At 54.5% G+C, this 20,323-nt stretch overlaps 1 protein-coding gene across 1 annotated transcript in view; it reads right to left on the reverse strand.

Annotated features, from left to right (window-relative positions):
• Positions 1 to 20,323, reverse strand: part of LOC143692655 (uncharacterized) — a 169,909-nt gene that overhangs the window by 5,875 nt on the left and 143,711 nt on the right. The window contains exons 5-6 of the mRNA XM_077172904.1: positions 722 to 1,136; positions 134 to 646 (exon numbers count right to left, since the gene is read on the reverse strand). Of these exons, the coding sequence (XP_077029019.1) occupies positions 134 to 646; positions 722 to 1,136 (928 nt within the window). The remainder of the gene's footprint in view (positions 1 to 133; positions 647 to 721; positions 1,137 to 20,323) is intronic.

Genomic DNA, 20,323 nt, shown 5'->3' on the forward strand with positions numbered 1-20,323 from the left:
GGGGATGAAGCTGGAGTGGTGCATGAAGCTGTTCCTGCAGTTGAGGCATGTGCAGGGCTTCTTTTACTGGTGCCTCCGTTGGTGTCTGGTCAAGTGAGAGCTGCTGGTGAAGCTCTTCCCACACTGGGGACACTCGTAGGGCCTCTCCCCAGTGTGGATGCGCCGGTGGGTGACGAGGGTGGAGTTGTGCTTGAAGCCCTTCCCACAGTCGGGGCAGAGGAAGGGCCTCTCATCCGTGTGAATGCGCTGGTGCTGGAGGAGCTGAGAGCTGGTGTGAAACCTCTTCCCACACTCGGGGCACTTGTAGGGCCGCTCCCCAGTGTGGATCATTTGGTGGATGTTCATTTGTGTCTTCCTACTAAAGGTCATCCCACATTCCCCACAGTTGTATGGCCTTTCCCCAGTGTGGATCCTCTGGTGGCAGATCAAGAGACACTTCTGCCTAAAGCTCTTCCCACATTCCCCACATTCATAGGGCAATTCCCTGGTGTGGGTCTTCTGGTGGGAGATCAGGTTAGAATTCTGGATTAAGCTCATCCCACATTCCCCACACTCGTAGGGCTTCTCCCCGGTGTGGATCCGCTGGTGCCTGATGAGGTGGGAGTTGCGCTTGAAGCCCATCCCACAGTCAGGGCAGCGGAAGGGCCTCTCATCCGTGTGAATCTGCGGATGCTGGAGGAGATCACAGCTGGTGTAAAACCTCTTCTGACACTGGGGACACTCGTAGGGCCTCTCCCTCTCCCCGGCGTGGATGCGCTGGTGGGTGATGAGGGTGGAGTTGCGCTTGAAGCTCTTCCCACAGTCAGGGCAGCGGAAGGGCCTCTCTTCTGTGTGAATCTGCTGGTGCTGGAGGAGACTGGAGCTGGTCTGAAACCTCTTCTGGCACTCAGGACACTCGTAGGGCCTCTCCCCAGTGTGGATGCACTGGTGGGTCAAAAGGGTGGAGCTGCAGCTGAAGCCCTTCCCACACTCCCCACACTCGTAGGGCCATTCCCCAGTGTGGATCATCTGGTGGCTGATCAGGGTGCTGCTCTGCCTGAAGCTCTTCCCACACTCCAAGCACTTGTGGGGCTTCTCCCCATCATGAAGCTGCTCATGGACCACCAGCTCTGAGCTCTGGCTGAAGCTCTGTCCACCTTCCTGGCTCAGGGTGGGTCTTTCCTCCTCAGAGAACCCTGGGCTGGGTTTGCAGCCCCTCCTCTTATGGGATCTCTGGGGCTTTTCCTCCCCATTGGATTCCTGTGCCCTGGAGTCACTCAAAATGGCCTCATCCATGAGTTTCTGCTGTGGGGATTTCTCCTCTCTGGTCTCCATCCTCAGTTTCTTCCCGGGGGGAGGCAGGACAAGGAGAGGATGGGATTTGCCTCCGTGCCACAGGGAAGGGGAAGGAGATCCCCCCAGTGCATCCCCAGCAGGACGGGGTTGGCAGCAGGGTTGTCCTGCAGCCGGGGGCTGTGCTGGGCTGGGAGATGGAGCAGGAGAGAGGGGGAAAGGGGCACTGACTTCCTCCTCACCTTCCTGCATGTCCCGGGGCTCCTTCCTCTTCCTTGCAGACTCCTCCTCCATCTGGCAAAAGTTTGGGGATGTGAAATCCTGTTTTGGGAGAAAAGCAAGGGATGAGCGCATTGAATTTTGTACTTGTTTGAAGGCAAACCTGGGGAGGGTCTAAACCAGGATTACAATTTAATAAGAAAATGAAGATCAAGGCAATGATACAGAAACACTGCCTTAAACTGACAGAGTCAGGATATAACCTGACACCCTGTTGCTGGTCAGGGTGGTGGCTGCAGTCCCATTAAATGGTGGCTGCAGTCCTGTGGGAGTGATGAACGTGATTCTGTCCAAGCAGTGATCCTGTAGAAGGGTCTGGTCTTCCTCTGGAGGTCCAGGGGTGGTTCTGGAGCTCTTGTCCTCTGGGAATCCAGTAGGCAAGCTGCTCCTGGTGTTGCAATGCTCAGCTTATATGCAGGTAGGAATGCTTGGATCCTCCCCCTGGGCGGAGCATCCCACACTGGGATGATGGAATTTTATCAGTCCTGCAGTGACACTCAATGGCCCATTCCCAGAAGATATCTCCCCTGGAGGGCGTTATCAGGGCTGAGTCATGGAAGAGATCAAGAACACTGCCCCACCTGTTTATAGCAGTTGATGAAGATGGGCATTGAAAACATGCATTTGGTTCCATCTTACACTGCAGCCTGAAACAGTGGGGGAATCCCTGCTCAGGGGGTGAGCACCACCCCCCTTACCCAAACTGGCTCAGGTGTAAAACCCCCACCCCGGGAAGGCCACACACACAGGGGACAATGTCACACTTGCCCTGCCCCAGGGGAGGTCTCTGTCCCTCTCACTCCCTTGCTGTCCCTCCCTTTTCTCTTTCTTTCCATCTCTCTCTACCTCACATTTACTGTTCAATAAAATGCACGTAGGATTTGGTCTCATTAGCACCTTAATTGGGGCAGAGGCATCTCTCTAACAATTTTCTTAACCAGAATGTGACATTATTCTGGCACTGTGAGTTTAGGCACTGTTGTCTGACCCCAGGTGCCTTTGACAACAGCATGGTACCCTCCACTGAGGAGGTTGTGGTTCTTCCTGGAAGAATTCTTGGAAACTTGGACACAGTCCCTCCTTCCTCCTGGGGAACTTACAGGAGGATTGATGAGGAAAATGGCTGTCGTGGGTGGCCAGTGAAAAAGAAAATATTTTGTTGTCCTTCTTTGAAAAGTTTGTTAAAAACACTGGAGGAAAGGGAGCAAATGATATCAGAGTGACTGATAGAGTTCATTTACTCCAGGGTGAGAAACACAAGGCTGCTGAAAGTCCCACAAGAAGCCCAGCTCTAGTAGCTCAATTCCCAAATAACTCCAGCCAGGGGTCTCCAGGAGGATTTTTTTGGAGAGTGTTCGGAGCCGGCAGATCCTGGACTCGAGCCCCGGGTATCTCCGGGCTCCCTAAGAGGAGCTTTTTCAGGAGGGTCCCGGGGGGGTCCACGTGGGGATGGCCCGGTACCGACGGGGCGGGACATTGGTTTTGGGGATCCCCGTGAGAGCCGGGGCTGTGGAACGGGGGACCCCCGGGGCGGGGAGAGGGGAAGGGGCGATACCGGAGCTGGGGCACCCCCGGCAGCCTGGAGATGAGGCGGGGACGGGACCCCCTGACCCTGACAGGGGCGCGTCCTGGGGTGACTTCATGATGCTCGTGCCCCATCGGTCCGTTTAGCCCAGAAATGAGTTCTGCACCTTTAAGGCTGGTTCTGAGAGCCAAGGGGAGGAGGAAGAAGCTGAAGTTTGTTTTCAGACACTGCACTCACTCCTCCACATTCCAGCTCCTGAATGGACAGAAGGCGGGACAGAGCTCTCCTTTGCTTTTAGTTAGTATTTAGCTCTCTGAGGCAGAGAAGTTCCCTGGACTATTGTTTTTCTTTTTCTTTGGAGCTGTTTAAACCTGCTCTGGACTGAACACCTAGAACACCACTGGCATCTCCCACCTATGGCCCACTGGGCTGAGCCTGGGTCGCGGCATTTCCAATACAGGAGGGACTGATAAGAGACTGATAAGAGACTGATAAGAGAGTGATAAGAGACTGATAAGACACTAAGTGAGCCAAGCCCCAGCCCAAGGAGGGACTTTCGGAGTTTGTCACCTATTTTCCAGCAGCAGGAGGTTTTATTGCTTAATATTGTTCAATTTTTGTGCTGGTGAATGCTTTGCCTGTTAAATAAAGTGTTTTTTTCCACTTTTATCCAAGGAAATATTTTCCCGAACTGGCTGAGGGTGGGGCTGCTGAATCTGCATTCCAGAGGAAACTCCTTTTGGAGGTTTTCTCCCAAATTTGCCCTAAAGCAGGACAGGGTGGTTGGAAGAGGGGGGAAGCCCAAGAGGCTGGATTGAGGGGAGGCTGGAGAGAGGGACCTTGGGACCCCAAAATCCACCTGCATCCCTTAGCAGGACCCTGGAGAGGGGGGATCCCCAGGACCCATGGGATCCCCAACAGCCCAGAGACAGGGGACCACCAGAACCCCAGAGGGATGAGACTGGAAATGGGACACTCCTGGTGGCGCTTTTTTTATTCACTCTTGATTTTTGGAGGTTTTTATGGACATCATGTGACTTCTAGAGATGGACTTGTGGGGGAGGAATCCCCAACCCAAGGCATTCATACCTTGTTTCTCCCCAAATCAGTATTTTCCCCAAACCTTCCCACACTGACATCCCCTCCTCTCCTGCTCTGGGTGAGCTCAGTCCCAAACCTGACCCTGATCCTGGTCTCAATCTCACTCCATGTTCAGACACACTCACAGTTCTGTATTTAATCCCATCCCAGCCCCAAACTCATCTAGCCCCAGACCCAATCCCAACCCCAGCCCTAAAGTCAATCCCATGTCTAGCCTTAACCCCAATCCCAGCTCTAATCCAAATCTCAGCCCCAACTCCAAGCCCAGGCCCAATTCCAGCCCCTTCCTAAATCCTCGGCCCCAAACCAAATCCCAGGCTCAGCCCTTCTGGGGCTTTGGGGGTGTCTCTGTCCCTGTGACCCCGATGATGTTTGGGTGGGGTCCCAGCAGGGCTGAGAGGGACAGAGACCCCCCCAGGCTCCCCAGGGGTGAGAAGGTGGCAGAGCCCCCCCAGCCCCGAGCAGCCTCAGCGGTGAGAGGGACACAGAGCCCCTGGTGCCCAGCCCTGCACAGGCATTGCCTGAGGCCAGAGGGATGGAGACCCCCCGAGCATCCCCCAGGGCCAGGGGACAGAGAGCCCCGAGCATGCCCTGGGCTGAGAGGGACAGAGACTGCCCCGAGCACCCCCTGGCACAGGGGAGAGAGGGAGGGAGACCCCCCAGGCATTCCCTGGGTGAGAATGATGGAGACCCCTGGGGAATGGCCTGGGGTGACAGGGACAGGGACACCCCTGGGGAATGGCCTGGGGTGACAGGGACACCCCTGGGGAATGGCCTGGGGTGACAGGGACAGGGAAAACCCCCCCAAGCCCCTCCCAAGCATCCCCCAGTGTAAGAGGGTCAGTGACCCCTGGAGAATCCCCTGGCCACTGGACAAAGTAAAGTTGTTTCTTGACAAAAATCAAATTTAACCCTACAGAAAATGCCTTGAATTTGCTCTTCCCAAAAGTCACTTGTGGTGAACACGCAAACAAATCCCAAAATTTAATAAACTGACAATAGAAGTGATTTTGTGGCAATTCCAACAGCCATTGGTCCTGCCCAGCTCCAGCTCAGCTGCTGGCAGGTTCCAATATAAGAAAAGTGGAAATTCAGCCCAATACATTGCGATACCTCTTTTATGAAAAGATTATTAAAAGGAAGGGAAAGCTCTGTGTAGATGTCACAAAGGTGACAGGGACAAAGAAAAAAATTATTCTTAGATTTGGAAAAGCCCCCGAGCTGTGAAAAAGAAAAGGGGGGACGGCCACAGAGTGAGAGGGACAGAGATCTCCCCTGGGGCAGGGCAAGTGTGACATTGTCCCCTGTGTGTGTGGCCTTCCCGGGGTGGGGGTTTTACACCTGAGGCAGTTTGGGTAAGGGGGGTGGTGTTCACCCCCTGAGCAGGGATTCCCCCACTGTTTCAGGCTGCAGTGTAAGATGGAACCAAATGCATGTTTTCAATGCCCATCTTCATCAACTGCTAGAAACAGGTGGGGCAGTGTTCTTGATCTCTTCCATGACTCAGCCCTGATAACGCCCTCCAGGGGAGATATCTTCTGGGAATGGGCCATTGAGTGTCACTGCAGGACTGATAAAATTCCATCATCCCAGTGTGGGATGCTCCGCCCAGGGGGAGGATCCAAGCATTCCTACCTGCATATAAGCTGAGGCTCTCAACAACCAGGAGCAGCTTGCCTACTGGATTCCCAGAGGACAAGAGCTCCAGAACCACCACTGTACCTCCAGAGGAAGACCAGACCCTTCTACAGGATCACTGCTTGGACGGAATCACGTTCATCACTCCCACAGGACTGCAGCCACCATTTAATGGGACTGCTGCCACCACCCCGAGCAACAGGGTGTCAGGTTATATATATCCTGACTCTGTCAGTTTAAGGCAGTGTTTCTGAATCATTGCCTTGATCTTCATTTTCTTATTAAATTGTAATCCTGGTTTAGACCCTCCCCAGGTTTGCCTTCAAACAAGTACAAAATTCAATGCGCTCATCCCTTGCTTTCCTCCCAAAAGAGGATTTCCCATTCCCAAACCTTTGCCAGATGGAGGAAGAGTCTGCGAGGAAGAGGAAGATGCCCCAGGAAACCCAGGGAGGTGAGGAGGAAGTCAGTGCCCCTTTCCCCCTCTCTCCTGCTCCATCTCCCAGCCCAGCACAGCCCCCGGCTGCAGGACAACCCTGCTGCCAACCCCGTCCTGCTGGTGATGCACTGGGGGGATCTCCTTCCCCTTCCCTGTGGCACGGAGGCAAATCCCATCCTCTCCTTGTCCTTCCACCCCCAGGGAAGAAGCTGAGGATGGGGACCGGGGAGGACAAATCTCCATGGCAGAACGTCATGCAAGAGGCCATTTTGAGTTACTCCTGGGCACAGGAATCCAACAGGGAGGAAAATTCCTGGAGATCCCACAGGAGGAGGGGCTCCAAACCCAGCCCAGGGAGCTCTGAGGAGGAAAGACCCACCCTGAGCCAGGAAGGTGGACAGAGCTTCAGCCAGAGCTCAGAGCTGGTGGTCCATGAGCAGCTTCATGATGGGGAGAAGTCCCACAAGTGCTTGGAGTGTGGGAAGAGCTTCAGGCAGAGCAGCACCCTGATCAGCCACCAGATGATCCACACCGGGGAATGGCCCTATGAGTGTGGGGAGTGTGGGAAGGGCTTCAGCTGCAGCTCTGCCCTCATCATCCACCAACGCATCCACACTGGGGAGAGGCCCTACGAGTGTCCTGAGTGCCAGAAGAGGTTTCACACCAGCTCTGATCTCACCAGGCACCAGCAGATTCACACAGAAGAGAGGCCCTTCCACTGCCCTGACTGCGAGAAGGGCTTCAAGCGCAAGTCCCACCTCATCAGGCACCAGCGCATCCACACTCGGGAGAGGCCCTACGAGTGCCCCATGTGCAGGAAGAGGTTTCAGACCAGCTCAAATCTCCGCCTGCATGAGCGCATTCACACTGAGCAGAGGCCCTTCCGCTGCCCTGACTGTGGGAAGGGCTTCAAGCGCAACTTCACCCTCATCAGGCACCGGCGCATCCACTCTGGGGAGAGGCCCTACGAGTGTCCCAGTGTGGGAAGAGCTTCACCCACAGCTCTGACCTGACCAAACACCAACAGAGGCACGGGTAAGCGAAGTCCTGAAAATGCCCCAAGTGCAGGAGGAGCTTTGTGCACTGCTCCAGCTTCATCCCCCATTGGAGGATCTATACTGGGAAAAACCCTGGAGATCCATTTCCCTCTGATCCCTGCTAGGAAGACACTTGTACCTTTTCCTGCCCCTGCCGATGATATGATGTGGGATTGAAGAACATGAGGGTCTGGCCATGGCCCCGTCTTTACATTCACTCCCACCTCAGGTCATTGCCAGGAGCAGGAAAGGGACTCTCTCTCTCTCTCTCTCCCACCAGGGAGAAGGGTGTCCTTTCCAGACAGGAGGAAATACATGGCCAGGCAGACCCAGTCGTTGATCTTGTAGTTTTCCCTGTAAATCCTTTTTCTTATCCCTTCTGTTACCAATATTGTTTTTGTTCCCTTTTTTCCTTATCTCGTTGCTGTTCCCAATAAATAGTTCTTACCCCGTACCAGGATCTTTGCCTTTTGTCCTTTCCATGGGAAGTGGGAGGGCAGCAAGGGCAGCGCGGTTTTAGCGGGAGCAGGAAATTGGGGAATCCCATTGCTGAAGCCTGGCCCGTGGAAACCAAGCATCCCAGCTGGTGGCAGCCCTGGTGGCCATGGCAACAGCCTTGGGAGCAGGTCCCTGGCTGGGGCTGTGGGAACCTCTTCCCTCTGGTGTCCAGGGACAGGAGTGGAGGGAGCGGCTGCAGCTGAGTTGGAGCAGGCTCAGGTTGGATGTCAGGAAAAGGTTTTTGGCCAGAGGCTGCTGGGGCCCTGGCCAGGCTCCCCAGGGAAGGCTCCCAGCTCCAGGGCTCTCTGAGCTGCAGCAGCGTTTGGCCAGCGCTGCCAGGCCCAGGCTGGCATTGTTGGGGTGTCCTGTGCAGGGCCAGCAGTTGGACTGGAGGATCCTGATGGGTCCCTCCCAGCTCAGCCAATTCTGTGCTTCTGGGATCCCATCAGCCTGGGGATGGGGGCTGCCAATGGTTGCCATGGCAACGGGCTCTGGCTGCAGGCCTGAGCTGGTGTCCATGGCAACCACCCCTGGCATGGGGTCTCCATGGAGCTGCCAAAGGACAGAGCATAGCAACAGGGGGCTGGTGATGGTTGCCATGGAAACTGACCATAGCAACAGGGGCCTGGTGATGGTTGCCTGCTAAGGATCAGATTTGTCACAGGCCCTCACAGGGGTTCCATGGGGATCTTTTCAAGAGTCTCCAGGCTGTTCCAGAGCTGGAATGTCACAGGCACAGACAGGGGCTCCATGGAGACCTCCCAGGCGTTTCTGGGGATGGTAAAGGGCCCTGTGGTCAGAGGCAGTCACAGCCATTCCATGGTGACATCCCAGGGCACCTTGGGCTGCAAAGGCACCGATCTGTCACGGGCACTCACGGGGGCTCCACGGTGACATCCCAGGAGTCCCCAGGCTGCCAAAGAGCCAGGATGGCCCAGACACTCACAGGGGTTCCTGCTATGGGCAAAGTGGGAGCTTCAGGCAAACGCTTTGTTTCTTTATTGGTGAAACTCCTCCTGAGTCATGAGATGGAGAAATGACCCCCAACAGACACCATGGATCCTCTAACTCCTGCAGGGCCCCTAGACTTCTCAAATTCCTTCAAAGAGAGGAGAATGGGAGCAGCTGGATCCAATCCCAGCCCCAGAATTTTTCAAAGGTTTATGTGTAAAGATTGGACAGGTGGGATTGAACTTTAACCCAATTTGACCCACAGGATTAATGATGGAGTACAGATAAATTTATATAAATAGAGCTCTGATTGATTCTGATCATGATCAGACAGAAAGATCTTTAACAGAATTATTTACTCCACAGTACAGGAGCTATAACAATTATTACAATATCGTGCTCTAGGCAGCAATTTTGAAGTCAGCAGGGCCTTGCTGGAGTTGTTAGAGCCCATTGCAGGCAGAGCCTCCTGCTCCAGCAGGAACTGCCTTTCCTGTGCCATCAGCAGGGCAGGTCCCGCTGCAGGAAAAGCCCCAGGCCAGCCCCAGCACAGGGAAGGCCTCGGGCACAAGGGCAGAGTGCCGTGCTGGGAGCTGTGCCAGGGACAGCCTGAGGCACCAAAGGCACCTTGGCAGCAGCAGCTGCTTGCAGGCCATGGCCAGAAGCCTCCCTTGGCAGCCCGGCCTGGTGGCCACCACTGCAGAGCTGCTGCCTCAGGGCTCATTCCTGGCTGGCCTCCGAAAAGCCACTTCTGCGCCAGGAGCCTGACTGGGAAGCCATTGGCCCCAGCACCTTGGGGACAAGATATCAATGACAAAACTCTTCATGCCAGCAAAGCCAAGGCAGGGGCAGAAGAAAGGGCAGAGCCAGGCCCAGGGGACAGGGCTGCCATGGTGATGGCTGTGAGGGCACTGCCCCTGCAGCAGCCTGGCTGCCCTCAGCAGACATTCTGGCCAGAAGCGTTGTGAGGGCACCCAGCACATCAGAGAACCCACACTACAGGAATTCTGTCCTTGGGGATAAGAGGGTTTCACTGGGTCAGGTTGCACAAAGCTCCTGCTCTTGGACAATTCCTGGGATGGGGCATCCACTTCTCTGGAAATACAGTTGCAGTTTTGTGCCACTCTCATCCTTGAAAAATATTTCCTCTTCTAACAAATGTAAATTCTCCCTCATTCAGTTTAAAGGTATTGACCCTTTTATCACTGCAAGATTTGGGAGAAAATAACTTTGATCTCTATTTTTCCATTTTCACAGACCTTGGAGAGGACGAAAAATCTCGCAATGTGAGGTTTGGAGGCCTCATCACAAAATCAGCAGGTAGAGGCTGAGGGCTCCGTGCTCAGTGGTGTGGAGACTGAGGACAGAACAGGAATAGCCTGAGAGGGATGGAAGGGTGGTTTCAGAGAGGCTGGAGCTTTTCTTCCTAGAGCATATAAGCATGAGAAGGAAATAATGGCAGCAAGGGCAGCTGGGGAGGCCCAGAGTGGACACCAGGAGAAAGGAATTTCCCTGCCAGGGCAGGGCTGTGGTGCAGCACGTCCCCCAGCAGGAGCCTGGAGCAGCCCCAGGCTTTGTGTGGGCAGGCAGAGGCAGGCAGGAGGCAGAGCTGTCAGCAAAGGAAGGGGCCAGCCAGGTGGGGCAGCCGGGGGATGCCCACAGCCTGCAGGGACAGAGGCGCAGGTTTGCTCAGCACCAGAGACACCTTTGCCTTGCTTGTCCCCACCTGTCATCACTGCCACCAGTGTTCTGCTCTACCTGGAACCTGGGGACACTTTCTCAGTCCTGTCCCTCAGAAGGATCTATTTTACGCATGAGAAACTGAAGTGTTATAATCTCACTTTGAGTAAGTTCTTTGAGCACACTCTGAGGGACTGAGTCTGATGCAAAGAGCACCAAAGCCCCAGAGGGTCATTACAGTTCTTGTGCTGTGTCTGTGCTGCTGAGCTGGGCCGGGCTCCTGGCCCAGAGGCAGCTCCTGGCAAGGGCAGCAGAGCTGCAGAGAGACAGCTCTGGCCAGGAGCAGCTCCTGTGCACAGCCCAGCAGGGCTGGGGCACTGCCAGGGCCCCTCAGGGACACCAGCAGGGCACAGACAGAGCTCCCAGGGGCTCAGCACTGGCAGGGGCTGTGGCATGTCCCAGAGGGGGCTGTGTCACAGCAGCTCCTCTGTGGCTGTGTCATGGAGGCACAGAGCAGCTGTGATATCAGCAAGGGGCTGTGTGACAGCACAGCGTGGGCTGTGTGAGGCCACAGATTGGGCTGTGACATCACTGTGTTTGTTTTGTGAGGTCATTTTGGTGACTGAGCATCATAGAGAGGACTGTGTGACATCACAGAGCAGATTGTTACATCAAGGCATGGCTGTATGACATCATAGAGCTGGCTGTGAGGTCAAAGTGTGTGCTGTGACATTAAAGAGTGTCAGTATGACATCACAGAGAGGGTTTTGTGGCATCACTTAGGGGGTTGTGACATCACACATCTGTCTGTGACATCATAGTGTGAGGCCATAGAGCAGATCTTGCCTTCATAGAGAGTGGCTCTGTGATATGAGAGAGTTGGTTGTGACATCACCAGGTGGCTGTGTAATATCATAGAGCAGCCTGTGACATCACACTACAAACTGTGACATCACAGTGTGACTCTTTGACATCAGAGTATTCTGTGACATCACAGAGCAGCTGTGTAATATCACAGGGGACTGTGTGACATCACAGGGGCTGTGTGAAATCACAGGGGACTGTGTGACATCATAGGAGGCTGTGTGACATCACAGGAGGCTGTGTGACATCCCAGGGGCTGTGTGAGGTCACTGGGGAGGTCACTCTGCCCCGGCCCCCCTCACAGTTCCCCCCAGAGCAGTCCAACCCTGCTCGTGCACAGCGGGGTCCCCTGTCCCCCCGGGTCCCCCCGCCCCCGGCGCCGCAGCCTCCCCCAGAGGATGTTCCACGAGATCGACCCCAGAGCCTGACACGGGGACGGGGGGCCGGGGCCCTGGGGGTGGCACAGGGGGACAGGGACACCCCGGCAGCGTCCCCGTGTCCCCCAGGGCCAGAGCCTGGGCCAGGGCTCCTTCACCCTGGTACCAACGAGGCCTTGAGAGCACTGAAAAAATCCCCAGCAAGGGATCAGCAAAAACCAGATTTAATATTAAGGGACAGCAGCACAAAGTTCCTTGGCAAGAGTCACTCTGCTCCTGACTGGACACTTCAGGCACAGCAGGGAAACAAAGCAATAACAAAACCAATCAAAATCCAGGCAATCAAACCAGAAATGAACCGAGAACTGTCCCTGTGTGTGTGACAAAGAACAGTGAGGGCAAGGATAAAAGGAATAAAGAGATAAAAGCTTAGAAGAGCTCAAACTTAACAGGACTTAACTTACACCTTAACCTTAACTGATACCTTCAACTTCAGAATTACGAAAAAGAACAGCACTTAACAGCACTTAACCTAACTTATAACCTATAACTTAATGATTCAATAGTGGAATAACACATACCAATATTCAACTTAGCTAATAATTTATATTAAACTTAAGAACTTAGCAAAAGAACAACTCTTAGGAGCATTGAACTTTGCTTAGACCACATGACCCAACCTCACTTCCAGGCCTGAGTGTCTCAGCTGTCCAAGGCTCTCAAACCCCTCAGAGAGCAGCATTTCTGCCACATTTCCCCAGCATGGGCACTCCTGTGTGCACACAGACACAAAGAGTCAGGGCAAGGCACCTGGGAGAAATTCCCCTGAGGGCAGGAAATGCTCCCTGTGGATCCTTTGGCATCTCCCCAGCGGGTGAAGGGTTGAGCCTGGAGGAGTGGGGGGATCGGCCCAGGCTCCGTCGTTGTTGAGGATCCCCGAGTGCAGCAAACGGGAGAGTTCCCGGCTGGGAGAGGCCCCACTCAGAGGGAGTCGCTGGCCCAGGAGAGCTCCAAGGGCTCCTTTTGGAGCGCTGTTTGCAGGGCCCCAAGAGAGGGGCTTCAGTCCCAGCAATGGTTCATCCTGGCCGCACTTGGCACCAACAGCTTTCTTTGGCAGTGTGAGAACAGGGATGTTGTGCCACGGAGGGGACAAAAGCAGTTCCCAGGGCTGCTCCTCCAGAAAGCAGGAGCTGGTTGGGCAGCAGCAGTGCCTGGAGCAGACAGTGTTTGTGATGAGCTGCAGAGGAGCTGAGCCCAGGGGCTGTTGGCCAAGGCCGAGCCCCAAGGAGCATTTCTCATCTGGCAGGGCAGGCTGAGAAGGGGAGGGGGGAATGCAGCAGCACAGGGCCCATGGAACCAAGGGACCATTGTGACACTGTGGGGCCCTGTGAGACCAAGGGAGCATTGTGACACTGTGGGGCCCTGTGAGACCAAGGGACCATTGTGACACTGTGGGGCCTCGTGGAATCATGGAGAGCACTGTGACATTGCTGGGCCTCATGGAACCAAGGGGACCATACTGACGCTGTGTGGCACCATGGAATGCAGGGATCATTGTGACACTGAGAGGCCCCATCAAACCAAGGGTCCATTGTGACACCACAGGGCCTCATTGAACTGTGGAGACCATTGTGACACTTTGAGGTGTCATGGAACCAAGGGGCCATTGTGACACTGCGAGACCCCATGGAGCCAAAGGTTCATTGTGACATTGCAAGGCCTCATTGAACAATGGAGACACCATTAAGACACTTCACAGCCTCATGGAACCAAGGGGCCATTGTGACACTTGTGACATCATGGAGACCATTGTAACACTATGAGGTCCCATGTAATAGGCAAAGCACTGTGACACTGTGAGGTCTCATGGAACCAGTGAGACCATTGTGACCCTGGGGGTCCCCACAGAACCAAGAGGATCATTGTGATTCTGCGGGGCCTCATGAAACCAAGAGGCCTTTGTGACACTGCAAGGCTGCATGGAACCAAAGGTCCAGGGTGACATTGCAGGGCCTGATGTCATCAGTGGACCATTGTGACCTTGTGGAGCCAAAGGAGACCATTGTGACACTGCAGGGCTGAATGGAACCAAAGCTCCAGGGTGACACAGAGGAGCCTCCACTCACCAATGGTCCATTGTGACACTGGGGAGCCAAAGGGGACCATTGTGACACTGCAAACACCCAGGGTCCAAAGGTCCATTGTGACATTGCAGGGCTCATGGAACAGAGGAGTCCCGTGACATTGTAGGTCCTGGGGAACCACTTGTGATGCTTGGTGGCCTTCTGGAACCTAGGAGATATTGTGACACTCTGGGACCCCATTGAACCAAGGGGACCACGGTGATAATGCAGGGCATCATAAAACCAATGGAACATGGAACAGGTCTGGCCTGTTTGGCCTCCCATGGACTGCCTGACTGGTCCAGCTGACCTTGGCATGTTGAGGGTCTCTTCTTATCAGCTGCTGAAACACTGGGGCTCTGTGCTTTCCTTCCCAATGGAAAAGAACTCTCCTTCTCCGCCAGGTACCCATGGCCAGAATTGGGATATCACCTCCAAATTTCCCTATATCCAGGGATTGTTCCCATAGGAATATTGCCAGGACAAGTCTGGCTGGCAGTGGTATTACAAGGGTCACCTCCCATCTGTCCCCAAAACATTGGGGAAGGCTCTGAGCTTTCCTTCCCATGGGAAAGAACTGTCCTGCTTCTCCAAGTGCACATGGCCGAGATTGGACTTCCATCTCCATAATTCCCTACATCCAAAGATAGCTCCCAGACAAAATATGTCATTTCTGACAAGTCTGGACGGCCTTGGCCTACTGAGGCTCTCACCTGCCTTCCAAACACTGGAGCTCTGGGCTTTCCTTCCTATGGAAAAGAACTGCCCTTCTTGTCCAGGTACCCATGGCCAGATTTGGAATTTCACCTCCAACACTGCCTGTTGTGACAGACTGATGGAGATTGTGGCTCAAAGGAGTTTGTGTTTGGGGGAGGAAGGGGCAGGTCCAGCCTTGCCCTGCCCTGGAAGCCCAGCCCTGCCCTGCCCTGGAACCCCAATCCCCCCAGAGCCTCTATCCCAGCCCAGCAGTGGCTGCCAGTCCCTGGCACAGCACAGGCAATGCTCCACAGCCACCTCTGCAGCCCCAGCCCAGCTCCTGAGGGACCAAATGAGCCCAAGCCCCACCTGGGGGAAGGGCCCAGGGAGACCAAGGGGTATTGAAGGCTGACCACAAGGCAAGCACACATCTTGACCCAGCCTCCTCTTGGAATTTCCATCTGAACAGTGCTGGAATCCAGGAGTTGGTAGCTCTGTGTGTGATTCCCTATATCTTTCCTATTCCCACTTCTTGTAAAATATTAGAAACATAAAATTGAACAGGCGTAGAGTTTGTGAAGTTGAATGAAACAAATTAATGCTTTGAGAAGTGTTTTCTGTTGATTGAATATCATATTAAACCTTTTGTCAAAGTTTCTCTGATTTTCTAAAGTTGTCAGTAAAGGCTGTTTGGTTGTTTTCAGCTTCTGAGAATCTCCTGTTGGTATTTCTCCAGCACCTAAAACTCAGAGGACACAAACAACTGCAATTCCTTTTAAATGTCTCCTTGAGAGAGTTGTTTGGGGGATGGGGGTCGGGGCTTGTGTGTCCTGCTTGGCCCAGCCCAGGCAGTGCTTTCCCAGCCACATTCCACACTCCATTGCCCAGCTGGAGCCGCTGGTGCCTCTGAGTTGTGCTGCCCCAGCCCCAGGGACGCTCTCCTTGTCTGCCCATTCCCCCACGGTCTCTGGGCAGGGATGGCCTCACTGGGGGCTGCGGACATCCTCAGCAACTTGGAGGCTGCTGCTGAATTTTCCTGCTCCAGAGGCTTGTTCAGCCTTCAGCTCTTCAGTGAAGGAATTCAGTGTCCCAGGGCTCATGAACACTCAGAACACCTTAACAAGCCACGCCTCTGGGAATAATTTCATTTAATTTTCCAAATCACTTGTTCAGCCTTCAGCTCTTCAGTTCAGGATTTCAGTGGCCCAGGGCTCATTAGCATTCGGAACAGGTCAACAAGCCAAGCCTCTGGGAATCATTTGATTTTAATTCTCAAATCCTTTGTGGTTAAGTAGATCTCAGTAGTGTATTCAAACTGATTACATGATATTTAAAAAGACAGTGAGAAAACATTTTTTAGGTCCTGTTTAGGATTTTTTCCTGTTTATAAATCAGTATGTGCAATCTCCAATTGACACTGAATCCAGGTACCTCCTCATGCAGTTTGAATAGATATGAAAATCAAGACCCTTCCTGGCTGACAATCAATCAGACTCTGTCCCTACCCCCAGCCCACCATTTCCCCCATCCAAGCCCTGGCACTCAGAGCAGCCTTGTGCAAATCTGAGCTCCCTCCAGCCCAGGCTGCACCTGCAGCTTTCAGCTCCTTGGCTCCAACTCCCACCTGCTTTCCTTGCAGAAGGAGCTGCCCAAGACACAGAGGGATGTTCATTTCTTGTCAGCCAACAAAGCCAAGGGAAGGCACAGCTCCATCAAATTCAAAAGTCATTCTTCTCCCTGGCTCTGCCCTGCCCCTGATTCCCACAGCCTGTCCGGTTTCATTCATTCCTCCTTTGCCAGGCACTTTCTGGGACAAGGGAGCTCTGCTCTGGCTATGGAGGGAGGTCCACGTGCAGCCACTGGCATGGGAACCAAAACTCATCAGGTTTGTGTCCTTTGGGGGTCAGGAACTGGTGAGACTCAGAGGCACAGAAAGGTTTCTCTTCATGGCCAGCATAAAAAATGTGAAATGTTAAAACGTAATAAACCTCAAAACACTTTCCCCAGCTCCTCCTGACATTGCAGCAACATCTGACATGTCCACCATCCACAAGGGATTTCCATAAACTAAGGATTTTAGACAAAGATACAAGAAGAGGTGATATAAAAGATAAAACTACAACTAAGGAAATATTTATACTTCTGAAAGATTGGGCAATTCCCTGAAGCTCAAAGCATGATGCCAGTCAAGTGAGATGCATTGGAATGACCAGAGAACATCTGCAGGAGGAAGTCTGGGAGCAATGGGAAAGACATAGGTCCAGCTGCTCTAAATGAAGAGATGTCCTTAGACATGGACATTTAACCAGGAGGGATGGAAACCCCTAAAGGAAGGGGGTCATGAAATATTAGACTAAATGTTGGTGGCAAAGGGAGAGGGGAAAATCAGTATTTCTTCTTCTGCCATCAGTCAAAGAATCCAGTAGATCCAGAAAATTCCTGCTCATGGTTGGAAAACTTTGTCATTTCTTAAGAATGCTCAATGGACCCAGATAAAAAAGATTTGCTTGTATATTATGAAAAAACCAGGTATCCAAACCTGTGCCCCTTTCCAGGAAGACATCAGTAGTGTGCCCATGGACAGGCAGTGCCACTTGTGCCCTGAGGGGCTGAGCTGGGATTGGATCTCTCCGAGAGCACCTGAGGGAGAGCAGAGCACCTTGCAAGCTGCAGGTCCCTGACAGCCCCGCAGGGCTCCTGTGCCATCAACATCTGCTCTGCTCCAGTCTGAAACAGGGCCCAGCATGGTGCCGGGATCATCAGAGAGCTGAGGTGTGTGCTGGAATTCAATGGCCTCCCCATCCCGCAGCAGCCCTGCATTTCCCTGCTGCAGCCTTGGTCTCCAGCACAGCCATGGAGGCTCTTTGGGCTCTGGAGTGTTGCTGCAGCCCCCAAGGGCAGCTGAGCTCTGCCTTTGGCACAGTCAGGCCTGGGCAGCGCAGGCCATGCTCAGCAATTGCTTGTGTGTGCCTGGCCTTGCTGTCAGCCCCGTGAGCAGCTGCGTGGCCCCTTTGTGGCCCTGTGCTGGCCCAGCCATGGTGGCCCAGCCCCTGTGCAGGCCCAGCCCAGGCCAGGAGCATTGCGGCTGGGAACGGCCCCTGTGCCGTGGTGCCCACAGCAGCCTTGGGGCTCTGTGCCCCATGGCCTCCCTGCTGGGCAGCCTCTGCCAGCTCCTGCAGAGCCCCTGGCACCTGTGGGGCTGCACAGACAGCCCTGCCCCGGGCTCTGCCGGCCTCTGGGCCGGCAGAGAGGCAGCCAGGGCTGGCCATGGCCGGGAACAGGCCCTGAGCCCCGCAGGAGGATGGAGCTGGGCCACAGCCAAACTCAGCCCAGGCCAAAGCTGGGCTCAGCAGCCAGGGCTGCCATAGGCTGGGCACAGAGGCTGGCGCTGACAAATGTCCTGGGCCCCCTCCCTGCTCTGTCCATGCCACCAAGGGCACAGAGCAGCCTCCTCTCTGGGCCACTTGCCTGTTTGCAATGCCTTGCACAGGCGCTGGCCCTGCCCCACAAGGCCTGGCCTGAGTCCTGCCCCTGCACGCTCAGCCAGGCTGAGATGGACACTGATGGTTTCTGGGCCAGGCTCTCGGAGCCCAGCCCAGCTCCCTGCAAGCTCTGCCAGCTGCCCTGAGCTCTGGGCAGCACCAAGGGCCTCTCTGAGCCCAGCCCAGCCCAGCCGGCTCTGGCCCCACAGCTCTGCTCAGCCCAGGCTGCTCTGGGCACTGGCCCCATGGCCTCAGCCCCTGCCAAGGGCACAGCAGCAGCTGCAGCTGCCTCAGGACTCAGCCCCAGCCATGGGGGAAGGTGCTTGGCCAAGGCCAAAGGAGGCTCCCTGGCTGCCCTGCTCCCCTCGGCCTGAGGTGCTGAGAGCTCTGCAGCCCCTGCTGCCATCCCATCTGCCCAGGGCAGCACAAGAGCCCCGGCCTTGGGGCCCTCAAGAGCTGCTCCTGCTCCAGGCCCAGGGCCCATGCCAAAGCTGGGGCAGCCAGAAAGCCATGCCCATTTCTGTTTATTGCTGCTCTCATGGGCATAGATCCTCAGCCACTTGGAGTTTGCTGATGAGTTTTACTACTCCAGAGGCCTCTTCTTTCTTGAGCTCTTCAGTTCAGGAATTCAGTGAGGAAAGCTCATAAACATTTATGCAAAAATTCCAGAACAACAAAAGCCACAGGGAATATTCTATGTTTTTATAAATTTCTGTGAATAATTAGACAGATTTCAGAAGTGTATTCTAAGTGAATACATTGTATTGTCAACAATGCAGAAAGAAGTGTTTTGTCATGTTAAGTTTTCTTCTCCTGTTTGCAGACTGGTATCAGCAATCTCCAATTGATATTGACCTCTAGCACCTTCTAATCCAGTCTGAACAGGTATGAAAATCAAGAAACTTAATGGATGACAATCTAGAACACTTTGTCCCTATCCCATCCCCACCATTTCCCTCATCCAACCCCTGGCACTCCAATGGATCAGGAACCAGGGCTGTGATTCTGTGATTGGGCATTGGAATGGGCTGCCCAGGGAGGTGGGTGAGTCACCATCCCTGGAGGTGTTTAAGGAAAGACTGGATGTGGCACTGAGCGCCATGGTCTGGGTGACAAGGTGGTGTTGGGTCCCAGGTTGGACTTGATGCTCTCCAAGGTCTTTTCCAGCCTGGTTGATTCTCTGATGATTGTGACACTGCAGGGCCCTGGGGAAGCAAGGGGCCATTGTGACACTGCAGGACCTGATGGCACTAAGAGGACCATGGTGACACTGTGTACGACATGGCAGCACAGAGCCAAGGGGCCATGGTGACACTGTGGGGCTAAATGGAAGCAAGGAGTCCACGGTGACAGTCTGGATCCTCCTGGAACCACAGAGGCCACTGTGACCCTGCAGGGCCTTGTGGAACCATGCAGAGCATTGTGACAGAGCAGGACCTGGTGTCATCATGGGGCCATTGTGACACTGCAGGGCCCCATGGAACCAAGGGGCCAGGGCTGCTCCTCAGGGATTCCTGGAATGAAGGAAACATGTTTGACACTGTGGTGGCCCTTGGGACCAAGAGGCCATTGTGACACTGTGGAACCAAGGAGAGCATTGCTGCACTGCCAGACCTCATGGAACCAAGGATCCATTGTGACACTGCAGGGCCCAAGGATCCAAGGGACTTTGTGACACCAAGGGGTCCCATGGAACCAAAGGGACATTGTGACACTGGGAGGCCTCATGGAATCACGGGGAACTTTGGGACACTCTGGGGCCTCATGGAACCCTGGTGACACCAAGTTGTCTGGGAGTGTGGATTTGCTGGAGGGTAGGAGGGCTCTGCACAGGGCCCTGGACAGGCTGGATCCAGGGCCCAAATCCAACAAGGTGAGGTTGAACAAGTCCCAGTGCCAGGTCCTGCACTTTGGCCACAACAACCCCTGCAGCTCTACAGGCTGGGGACAGAGTGGCTGGAGAGCAGCCAGGCAGAAAGGGACCTACAGGGATTGATGGACAGCAGGCTGGACATGAGGCAGCAGAGTGCCCAGGTGGCCAAGAAGGCCAATGGCTCCTGGCCTGGATCAGGAATGGTGTGGCCAGCAGGAGCAGGGCAGGGATTCTTCCCCTGTGCTGGGCACTGGTTGGGCAGCACCTCGAGTGCTGTGTCCAGTTCTGGGCCCCCCAATTTAGGAAGGCCATGGAGGGGCTGGAGCATGTCCAGAGAAGGGCAACAAGGCTGGGGAGGGGTCTGGAGCACAAGTCCTGTGAGGAGTGGCTGACGGAGCTCAGATTGTTTATCCTGGAGAAGAGGAGGCTCAGGGGAGACAAGGCAGTGTCAGGGCACAGGTTGGACTTGATGATCTCCAAGGTCTTTT

Source organism: Agelaius phoeniceus (genome assembly GCF_051311805.1).
Source record: "Agelaius phoeniceus isolate bAgePho1 chromosome W unlocalized genomic scaffold, bAgePho1.hap1 SUPER_W_unloc_2, whole genome shotgun sequence".
In the NCBI taxonomy this organism is placed as follows: Eukaryota; Metazoa; Chordata; class Aves; order Passeriformes; family Icteridae; genus Agelaius; species Agelaius phoeniceus.